Below are 11,862 nucleotides of genomic sequence, written 5' to 3'. Positions count from 1 at the left end.
TTAAATGGTCAAATCTCGATTATAAATCGCCCAAACCATTCTAGAAAACACTCCATTGGGTTGTCATCTTTAAAATCAAACTATTTATTCAAATTTAAACATGGCCAGTGTTCATTTCAACTCTACTTGGCTTGTAGTGAGCCAAACTTGTGAAAATATTTACGCATCTTACCAAGAAGCACACCATCCAGCATAGCATTGGCATAGATTTTCAAACGATGTCGCTTGTAGAATCAGTTTTTGAACTTGAAGTGGTACATCAAGCGTTACCGTAGGTTTAAAATCACGACCTGAACGAGTACTGTTAGTATATAATTACAAGTTAAAGTGTCTAGCCAATTAAACATCCAATGCGTACCAGTAAGCTTGTTTGAAACTCGACTAATAACCGTAAGTGCACGAGCATTCATGCCTTCTGGCTTATTGATAAACTCACTATCAACTGAATGATCTTCATTCTCGTTTCTGCCTCGTGGAAGCTTGCGATTATTGGTGGCATTCGAAGTTTCACGGTCACCTTCAGCCAGTTCTAATAAAATCAATCTCGTTAGAGTCGGCATCATAAAAAGATTTACAAGCATATCAGTCTGCCAACTCACCGTGATCTAGTTTATGTTGTCGCCCATGCTTTCCATCTAAAATTCAAAAAATTGTAGAAACACATTGTCAATATGGCATATTGTGATCAAATGTAAAACTCGCTCATCCCTAATGGTTGCAATCCTTTAAAATATCAATTCACCTTGTTTTGGACTGGTATGCGTCATCAGACGCCAATTGATCAGTGGATCGTATACAAATGCCTCCAAAACAGCCATAAGACTGTCCTTATTCTCGCGGAGAACACGCATTACGTTTTCGCAAGTGATTCGAAAAGTTCCTTCAATACCACTAACCTGTTCATAAAATTCCCATCAAAATAAAAAGTACTTGTTGATATAATTTTTGAAACAAGAGATAAAGCATTGTCATTTAGTAACGTACCTCCATAGCATGGATCAACATCCGAGTAAGTCTAAACGGAATGCGCTCAGGAAATTTATCACGATGAATCGCAACCTAAACATATATTAGCCTAGTTGTTCATAGCACAATGAAATCAATTGTCGCTGTATGCATTAAAAAGCATGATAAATACCTCAAAGCAGTCACCAAAATCAATATGGATAACTTTTCCAGTAAATCGATCCAACATCAAATTAGATGGGTGTCGATCTCCAAGTCCAAGAATATACCCAACCATGGACATGACTGCCAAAGAACGTGTGTAATTGGTCCGTCGATCCAGCCACACCTAGGTACTATAGCAAATTAGCTCAAAACTATAGAATATCGTGGAGGTTGCAATTTGACAAGCTTTACTAAAAAGTCAATCTATAACATACCTCCGAGTTTTTTGATTTAAGCCACAACACCTTGTATAGATCTTGCCCAGTTGTGTTTTCCAAAGCATAATCAAATACTTCGACTTTTTTCAAAAGGGACAGATTATCATAATCAGGTGCCATCTAGCCATATTAATATTAGCATAGGATTTGCATTTTAAAACATCAGCCTCGAATGTGTAGTATACCTGAAGCATGAGCCGTTGTTCAATATTCAACAGAATTTTTCGACTTTCTCGATAATCACGAATCAATGAATGTAACGTATCACAATGGGGAACCCACCCAATGAGTCCAGAATTGGGTGAAAGTGGAATGACGGGATAGCGATGAATGACAAGGTGCCGCTTATATGTCTCTGCATCCACATTCAATAGCGTGTTCACTAGACCAAACAACTGCATAACCCGCTCATCCTGTCGAAGATCCTCATGTCCTACATTATAAAAAATATTTTGATAAAGCATTTATCAATGTTAATGCAATTCTGTGATGCTAAATGACTCCAATCCAACTAAAATATTTAAAAAACTTTCAACCTTTTAGTAAATACTGATACTCTTTTCCATCACTGCCGCGAATGTTGATACGTCGAGGTCGTTGTTTGGAGGCCATGACCGTCAGTGTAGGTAAAAATGACCCAATTCGAACAATAGGATCACCGCTTCGATATGATCCTGTAAATTGAATTGTAATTAAAATAATCCAAATAAAATCAGTATCAAATGCTTTTTGGTATGAATATGTACTCCAACTTACCTGGTACAGCTAAATCAAAATCTTGGGCTTTCAATAATTTCGGAGATACATATTGCATTTCAAGCGAGTTGAGCTGCGGCAATAGCTTGCTCACTTTTTTGAACACTTGGTAGTATAAATCCCAAGCTTGATTTAAATCATCAGAATGCAGTGTGTGTTTGTATTTCTTGCTCCACTCAAACGCTTCAGCAAGATCACGTCCATAAGCCTGCATAAACGCTACTTCACGAAATGTCTCGGGACCCTATTTCAAGCATGGCAAGCAGTAATTTGCTATTAGGTAAAAGTACAAAGCAATCGATATTTTGAATTTGGCAAGTTCAAAACAGTCAAACTACATACTCTTTCAAGCATCAAATGCAATGGCTGTAAATTCGCAATCATGCCCTCCACGTTTTGTTCACCAAAATAAAGACGTGATGCATCCTCAAGCCCTTCGTGCCACATCTCTGGCCACAGAATAGCAACGCGAATAAGTTCTTGACTAACTAAAAGAGCCTATATATATTGTGTTTAATACCTATCAGTAACCACTCAAAGTTCACATAGTCTTGATAGCTTCAACACAAAAAATATACCTGCTCAACAAGGTTATCACTATGAACTCGCATCTTATCCAAAATTGCCAATGCAGATTTTTGCCGTGCATCACCTTGAGATTTTGATGCGACTGTAAGAGAATATACAAGAGCTTGAGGATGCTCTTTGCCTACGTCGGAAAGAAGCTGGTGAATAAGACGACGTACGTTGGAGCTCGTTGCATGAATGCGAGCAATCAGTTGGGGTATCACATCCAACCACGTGTCAACAGAAACAGTGCCGAATCCCTCTCCCACAGCAATATTTACATCGTTATTGAATCCATACTTGAACCAAAGAGTAAGCAGCCGAAGTGTGTCTTGAAGTGAACTACCAGTTGAAAGGGCAATAGATCTAAAAAACCCCTGAACTGAAGGAACCGCATGGGCAATCAATACATTGTTGGGAATTTGATCATGGATTTTTTCTTGATACGCCAAGACTTCAAAGTTTGCCAGTGCCCAAGCATGCCATGCCTTGTACCAATTCTTGTCGCATTGTGTAGCAGCAAAATAGGAATCTAAAATTTCTGGAATAATTGACTGGCACACATCAAGCATAATGATGAGTGATCGCGAAATCAAATGATTAGCCAAGGCTGGCAGTCGAATAAAGCATCTATGGTCTTGAACTATAAATAGTGAATTCAATTATACCTCTGTAAGTTCTTCTTTTAAAGCAAGTGTCCAGTCTCCAAGCTTTAAATAGCATCGAGCTAGCCTTGATTGCAATCCGTTCTGTTCAGGTGTAGATTTGTCATTTATGCATACAGTATTTCCCCCTGAACTCTCAATTAAAATCCCATGTTTTTCAGAAAGCACTTTGCTAAATTCTTTCATGTGCAAATATGCCTGTTCACGGTCTCCAGCAGCCCACATATGCTTCAATGACGCATATACTACGGCAGGATGATCATTGACAAAAGACTAATGAATTCAAATAATCCAAAAGCATCATTAGTCAGTACGACAACAACACTCTTCAAACCACCGTCACGTTATAAACATTTAAATGCGTGTGTATGCTTACCATTGTTTTTAAATCTTTGGAGGGTTCTGTGAGCAAAATAGAAAGAGATTTGCATGATAGACTTAAACGTCCGCTTTTGCGACATAAGCTAGCAAATTTGATCCAAATCTCAACATCGTCCTTTGGTGCAACTACCAACGTGCGTACTTTTAAGATCCGCTGCCATACTTCAACATTGCATTTACATCCTTTAATTCTGAAACATTATTTGAAATCAGTGTTCTAGTTAAAGACATGATATGACAAACAACCTTGACAAGCATCTTACCTTGCCATCCAGGTTTTTCGAATAAAAGCCTGTATGTCAGGCTGATCATACGCTTGCTTATACATGATAATTTCTTCTAGTTCTGCTAGCATTTGAATACGGACAACAGTGTTATAAGCCCGGGTATAGCTTTCACTAACAATTGCAGGCAGCTCAGCATCCAACAGATCGCGTGTTTTTTCAATATATCCCAAAGCTTGAGGGTATAAGTTGCGATGCAATGCCAAAATAGCCCGAAAAAACACACTGTCGTGCGAATCTTGCTTCATCATAGAAATATATTCATCCATAACATCCCATTGCCCAACACCCCAGGCAGCGGCCGCAGCAAGTGACGACATGGCTTTTTTCACATCTGATCGTGAGCTACTCCATCGTTCTTGAGATAGTTCTGCAAGAGCTTCCCATCTGCCAAGATTGTGGAGACACCGCATTCGACCAAGTAAAGCTTCGACCGAGTTTGGATCTTCTGCTTGTTTTCGCTCATATGCAGCAAGGCCATCTTCCCATCGATTAAGCTTTTCGTACCAAGATTCTTTAAGTTCAACGTTATGATTTTGCTGTGCATGTGTCAAAACACCTATGGCTGAGTCAGGCTGTTGAAGTTGATTGTTGATACTAATGAGAGCTTCAATTGTATTGGTAAGCGGTTCTGATATGAACTCGAGTTCTTTGTAGTGCAGCGCCTTGGCATATGCATGACATTTTGCGGCATATAATCCCAATGTGCGTATGTCAATTGGCAATGCTTTATCATCGTGTTCCATAAACTCTGCTAGATTTAGCAATGTTTGCAGTGTTTCTGGAGGAATATTAGGAGAGGTCAAAGCAGTTTCCAGTGATTTGACCAGCTCATCTTGGAACTGATCATATAATTCACCCCAGCAAGATACAAACGCGGGGTTGAATAGTTCGCGTGCTAAAACAGGGTATGAGCCAGCAAGACTGGCACAGGCGCGCAAAGCATGTGAAGGAGATTCCTTGAGTAGTTCTACACCAAACCTTCGAATCCATTCATTCCAGTCATCTTTGGTGGATCTTTGCGAGACTTCCCATGCTTTACGAAGTTGCTGTTGATTGAATGGCAATTTTTTTGTAGATACTTCAACAGGTATTTCAATTGGGGTTGGATCGCTAAAACCCTCATCTGTATCTAGGCTGTCATTGTCAGAAAGCAGCTCATTGTGCAATAGTTTTGAAACAATTGCTTCAAACTGGTAGTTTCGAATATGACTTTGTGCCAAAACTTTTGTAATAACAGGAATAAAAATAACAAAGTCCTCTTGCATTTGATGTGCTATTCTGCACAACGCATCAATAGAAACAGAATGCAGTTCAGCGGATGAAGATTTCAAAACGCGAATAAGAGGATGAATTAGCCTTGAACATTGGTCATGCAAAGTGAGTTTTCTTGCCAAGCAAACAATTAGTTGAATGGCTTGCTTTCGAAAAAAAACTGGATGGTCTAATCTCTCAATCACTCGAATGACAGTCGGAATAACCAAATGTAGATACTCTTCCAAAATCTGTCCACAGTAAGCAAGTGTACTCAGGAGTCGAGATGAGGTTTGGCGTTTTTCTGAATTATCAGTATCGAATATTTGGAGCAGTTGCGGAAGTAATGTTGGAAGATAAACTTTAAAATCCTCTTCTAAAGCCAAAGTAATTTGCTCGACCAACGACAGGGCAGCATTTTGAATGTTGACAGAGACATTCCAGTACTCCTGAATCAAAGCAATAATGTCGCCAATATAGCTTTGCATATTTAGTTTTACTATTGAAACTAGCGCTCCCAAATTTTGAAAGTATGTATCAAGCACACTAGGAGGACAGGCTTTCATCACAGCCAAGAGTGGTGGCATAATCTATAAAAGAAAATCGTAAATCAGTATAAAATATCAACAACAAGAATACAGCAGCACATCATGCAATCAAAACGCTGTATTACTTGTGGTAGCAAAGAAACACATTTTAGGCCCAATGTACGAAACATAATCATGACCGCATTTACTACAGCTGCGTGATGAATACTTAATGAAGGATCGCGCAAAATCTTCATAAGAGCAATAGTTGCAATGGTTGGGAAATACTCGTCCGAGGAAGGGCTGATGTGTGTGGCCATTGTCAGATAGGCAGATGCAGCAGCAGCAGTATCGGTATGTCGTGATGCAAGCTTATGTCGATATGGGTCCAATGCTCCTAAAACACCAATTACTTTAACAGTTTCACGACGAATAGGCGGACTTTGTTCACTTTTAAGAATGGCGATAAGATAATTAAGTAGGTTTGGGTACTTGATAAACGGCTCAATTACCCAGCCTGTTCTTGATATGATACGCGATAAAGTTCGAATCGCCGCTTCTCGCTTACTAAATGAGCTTTGATCTTGAAGAGTTTCTAATATAATGGCCATCAAGTCGTCCAAATATGGCGCCAATTCTTCACATCCAAGATATGCAAGCTCTCCAATTGCGGTCAAAACCTTTGAAGCAACACCGGGACTAGCATCGCGTGCTTTGGACAGTAACACTTTTAAAATGGGCTCAACATACGGTTCTACCAAACGCTGTGTAGAGCCAAACAAAAAAGCCAGCAGTTGTGCACTTTCTTCTTTTTGACGACTACAGAAATCATCGATACTAAACAGTCAGCATCTCACGTATACCAACAATATCCAAGCCAAGCCAATACACCAACTAAAAAGTACAATCACCTTGATGCAGCATACTCCAATTCAGTCAACAATTTGATCAAAAAATTTCGAAGCTTAGGCATCACAAATGATGGGTTGTAAAGTGCCAGTCGTCCGACCTTTGAAATTACCGTTTCTCTAATCACAAACACCTCATCATTCAATGCAACCAAAAGCGATCTGGCATAGTCAGATTTGGCAAGAAGATGGTCAAGACTTTCGTCAAACGATGACAGTACAATGTGTCGGATTGATGGTTCTACGTTGTAAAAGTTAAGTATGTTTAAAATGTGTACAAGTTAATAACAACTACAACATTATTGAACAGATAGTATGAAAAAAAAGTAAATCATATTGCTTGCTCAGTTATAAGTCATAATCTCACCTGGATCAGTAATACCAACTGCAATCATACGCTCTAAAAGTTTATTTACCAAAGTTGCAGAAGAATTTGTGCTCTAAATAGTGTTTCAGCAAAATACTATGCATACCAATTAAAAGATAAATGTGGCAATTCATACCTGATGTCGCAAAGGATGACGAACAAGAATTTGACAGCATGCAACGGCTGCGGCTTTTCGAATATCAATGTTGTCATCTTCAAGATACGTATCTGCACATTCTAGTACTAGATCTTGCATGGTGGAATCTATAGAAATATTGTCTTGGTAAAAACAATTAAACCGTGTAGTAAATGAGCACACATACTTACAGTTTAAATCAAAACTGCCTAGAGTCGTCAAAGCCAGCTTAATGGCTTCATTATCTCGAACCTCCAGTGGCTAGATAACAAAAACAGTATCTAGAAAAAGTTAAATGCAGTTATTAAAACTAATTATTTACCGATAAAACCATTACCATTGTTTCACGAACTGTTCCTGGCACAATCATTCGTGTCTGAAAGGCACCAACCTGTGTAGATCGGTTGCACAAAATGGCTGTAAAAGCATCAAGTAGACGAGCTATTTATTTGATAAAACCCATGTATATTTAAACAGGTGAGTAAAATCGATTTAGAATTCAAATGTTCCATCTAGACAATTAAAACTAAAAGCATACCTTGAATTGTTGGCAGAAGTGGAGGTATGTGACATGAAATGTCGATCAAAGCTTGACAAAGAGGCTCAGTCAACCCACTAACAAACATGCAATCAAGCAGTTCGTGCATATGCTTCGTCAAAGCCGGCCCTACAGCAATTGCAAGCATTCCAATGCATTGAAATGGCGAACTATCGATTTGTATTCGGCTTTTTCTGATGTACAAAAATGAAAAATTAGTCATGTTGAGCCATTTAATTTTCAATTCATACAGGTGTAGATTTCTTACACTTTGACTGCCAGCGCTTCTCGGATACACGATAAAACGGCATCTAAATATGGTGCAACACTACGACCAATCGCTATTGCAACCTTTCCAACTGAAATAAAAGCTGCCAATATAAAAATATGTAAGCTTTTTCATATACCACCAGCAAAGCCACCATTTTTTATCAAGGTTTGGATAGCAGTTTGCGATATTAAATCATGCGCATACCAATCGATCGCTCCTTTTCTTTTTTCAGCTGAAGCAGTAGATATGACATGCTTATAGCCAGGTGCTTCTCAACAAACTGGTCAGGGTCAAACTGTGCAATATTTGAAATCACAGAAATTACAGTTTTTCTGATCATCAAATCTTTATGTTCTTTGAATCTCATGATTGTTTCACAAACGTCGTTGTAGCGACCACCATCCATAAACTGTAGTCATTATGATAAAAGTAAAATTACCGTAAGTATAATGGTTATATAATCAGGTGGTTGTCTGAGATAAAATGCTGCAAAATATCACAGTTTGATCAACAATCCTGCATATTACTTTGGTAGTATGAGTAAGAATTTCACGAAGTGCAAGAAGAGACCCATGAAGCGCATCTGCAGAGACCATTTTAAACCCTCTTTGACACTCTTCAAAAATGGATTTATACGTTTGTCGCTTGTACTGGGTTTCACGAGCTTGAACAAGTGTCAAGCATTCACTTAGTGCTTCTGCTGCAGACTCTCGAATATTAATCTAGATCAACGATTTTAGTTTAATATATCTCAAAACTCTTGATAAACCATGTCAACTCAAATATAACCTTTGGATCACGCAATGCAGCCCATATGAGATCCAGAATTTGCGGAACAAAAGAATATACGATTGACGGTGCATTAGCTGTCAGTTCCTTTAATATCAGTACTGCAGCATACCGCCGTGTCTCAATCCGTTCCCCTATTTAGTTTATTAGTAAATAGATGATCACGTAGATAACTATAAAGGCATGCCAGTAGTCCAAACCAATATTTTCCAGATGAGTAATTCAATATAAAGCCAGCATACCCTGCAACCATTCAAATGCACGCTTGATTTCTGCTTCAACAAAATCAGTGGATAATCCTTTAATTGGATTTACAAGCCGACCTGAGTTAAAACATACTATTAGTGACATTTAAAAAAATTCACAGAATCAAAAACAAGAGCAAACCTAGTGCTTTGGTCGCAAGAATAGTGATTTGTGGATCTGTTCCTGGAAGCACATTGTGCAAGTAATTTGCAAATCTGGATATTTTTGAAGTATTCTCGTCACCGCTTTCAAGATCAATCAAACGTTCTAAATACCACAGGTTTAAAATAAGCGTGAGCGATTAGCCAGTTATTTTAAATGGGTGTATTCAGATACTTGAAAATCCTTTTAATTTCAATTTTCAGCCTCATGCAAGATCACAAGCCATACCAATAGCTATAACCCCTGCAAACTTGTCTGTATTTTCTGGGCTTGCCACTAATTCAAAAATACGCTTGTAAAGTTCATTATTGAATTTTGCAAATGCTTCTCCGGTGATTTCCCTTGATGTGGCAGACACCTAGTATTTACAACGTCAATATATACTTAGGCTTATTTGGGTATGCATAATCATATCAAATCTGGATTGATATAGCTCAAGTGTATCCTACAAGATCCCGAAGTTCATTCGCCGCTTTAACTCGACTATCCTCGGTTCTAAATACCAAAAATACTAGTCAATAAATTGATAATTATGCAACCAAATGCCCATCATTACTGCAGTATAATTGCCAAACCAGTGCAAAAATAGATATCCAAGTTGAATAGAAATTCAAGCCCTTGTAAATAAAGATTGGACTGAGTGGATTATCCAAGTAGCAATAGATGGCATGAATTGCTACTTTGCTTGATTATATGAATGAGCGACATACAGACAAGTTCAAGTAAGCGGTCAATTCATAATATTCATGGCCATCTAGAACTTGAGCAGCCAAGTGCATAATTATATTTTTAAAACTGTGCGCTTAATAATGGATAGCCAGATACGATGCATCTGACATGGGAATTGAAATATGCAGTGTCGAGTAAACAGCTTCAAAGCAAATGAGTAGACCAAGTATGGCATGTAATCTATTTCCAATTCTAATCAAAGCAGACCGATGCCTTACTTTATTTTGAGGTCCAAGAATAGCCTCGATAGCTCATTGGTTGCCATACGTTTCTGAATGTATTTATCGAGGGCAGAACTCAATTCAACGAGATCCGCGACTTGCAGTCACCGGCAGAACATTTAAACGATTTGAAATCATTGACTGGATTGGATTGGATCGCTTGAATGCATTGACTGCTGAGTAGATATAAGCATTTTGACTTGTTTTTTTTGAATCTATGAATTTAGAAACACTTGAGATGACTGTTTAGGGTTTTATAAACTGCTCGAAATATTTACAAATTCAAAACATGAAAATTGTGGAATGACTGCATTAAGATCTGTCCAGTTGTTTTTGAATCGTCATGAACAGTCTAGTATCAAACTACAAGATTGAATTTATAAATATCAAATCGTGTTTAAAATAGTATTATGAGAAATTAAACAATACTTTTGATTTCTGTTATATTTTAAAATCAAATTATGATAAAAATACTCGATCAATACTGTCAAATAGCTAAACTGCACTACTGTTCAATGTGCAAATCAACGAGAGTTGACTCGACTAGCCAAAAACTAAACCTATTTCCACGTGACTTTCACATTGGTTTTTGCTGTCATTTTAACAACATTCTTGACCTCAAAACACTCAAATGTAAGATGCAACCGAGTTTATCCATTGTCTTGATGGAATATTTTATAATTAGATATTTCTTGCATACAAGATTCTATTGGCGTATTTTTACTGCAATACAGCCATGAACAGATCTGTATTTTACTAGCAACTGACATGGATTGTATTGTCATAGGTCCGAACGAAAAGTCCTCAACAAGTACTTCCCACCAGACTTTGATCCTAGTAAAATTCCTAGACGAAAGGTTGTCAAGGAGGAACAGCAAAAAGTCCGGTTGATGGCACCGTTTTCCATGCAATGCTCTTCATGTGGTGATTACATTTACAAAGGCAAGAAATTCAATGCCCGAAAAGAGCGCTCAATGGGAGAAAAGTATTTAAATATACAGGTACAAGAGCCAGATGTCTGATTTCATAGCTAGTCGTTTCAAGAGTATTGACTATTATTATGGCTGATTAGATTTATCGGTTTTATATCCGATGCCCCAAATGTGCAGCCGAGATTACATTCAAGACAGATCCTCGCAACTCCGACTATGTTGCAGAGCATGGTGCAGTCAGAAACTTTGAACCGTGGCGAGATCAATCGTCTGTTCAAGACGCTTTAGAGTCTGAGCGTGCCAATGAAGAGGAAAATAATCCCATGCGTGCATTAGAAAACCGTACAATGGATAGTAAACGAGAAATGGACATCCTTGATGCCCTGGATGAAATCCGAACTAAGAATGCACATCTTGAACGTGTCAGGTCAACTAATCAAGGAGATATACCAGTTGATCATGCTGAAGAAATGGCTAAAAAATTAGAAGAGCTTCAAGATGAGGAGGATTCCAAATTGGCTGCAGCCATTTTTCAAACGGTGGACGGCGAAGTTGTGCGAAGGATTGACGATGATGCTGATTTGCATAGTCTGATTGCAAAATCAAATGTGGCTGCTTTTACTCCGTTTGACGTTTCTACATATCACGTCGAGGCTAAAATCCCTTCTATATCTGCACCATCTACTGATCATATCCCGACCTCCAAGTTAAAACGAAAAACTCCAGAATCATTGACCAGTT

At 38.3% G+C, this 11,862-nt stretch overlaps 2 protein-coding genes across 2 annotated transcripts; one reads left to right on the top strand and one right to left on the bottom strand.

Moving 5' to 3' along the window:
- Positions 1–67: 67 nt before the first annotated feature.
- On the bottom strand, positions 68–10,233 carry BATDEDRAFT_35558 (uncharacterized protein; the record flags this gene model as incomplete). The annotated part of the gene is made up of 31 exons (XM_006680353.1): positions 68–290; positions 359–529; positions 600–635; positions 743–896; positions 985–1,059; positions 1,139–1,294; positions 1,386–1,508; positions 1,574–1,821; positions 1,925–2,062; positions 2,145–2,388; positions 2,487–2,642; positions 2,723–3,265; positions 3,380–3,649; positions 3,753–3,948; positions 4,021–5,885; positions 5,969–6,641; positions 6,734–6,971; positions 7,098–7,170; positions 7,234–7,361; positions 7,425–7,494; positions 7,571–7,674; positions 7,772–7,965; positions 8,040–8,142; positions 8,247–8,451; positions 8,570–8,764; positions 8,832–8,965; positions 9,074–9,169; positions 9,219–9,344; positions 9,468–9,597; positions 9,689–9,734; positions 10,187–10,233. 31 exons carry the CDS (start codon positions 10,231–10,233, stop codon positions 169–171), a joined length of 7,059 nt encoding a protein of 2,352 aa, XP_006680416.1. The 3' UTR covers positions 68–168.
- A 747-nt stretch (positions 10,234–10,980) lies between these two features.
- On the top strand, positions 10,981–11,732 carry BATDEDRAFT_4599 (uncharacterized protein; the record flags this gene model as incomplete). Its single annotated transcript, XM_006680166.1, has 2 exons — positions 10,981–11,190; positions 11,262–11,732. Coding segments are annotated over 2 exons (681 nt in total), but the record flags the coding sequence as incomplete, so codon positions are not given.
- Between the last annotated feature and the right edge of the window lie 130 nt (positions 11,733–11,862).

The sequence above is a fragment of the Batrachochytrium dendrobatidis genome, assembly GCF_000203795.2.
Source record: "Batrachochytrium dendrobatidis JAM81 unplaced genomic scaffold BATDEscaffold_9, whole genome shotgun sequence".
Lineage (NCBI taxonomy): Eukaryota > Fungi > Chytridiomycota > Chytridiomycetes > Rhizophydiales > Batrachochytrium > Batrachochytrium dendrobatidis.
This window is presented reverse-complemented; position numbering and strand designations above follow the sequence as displayed.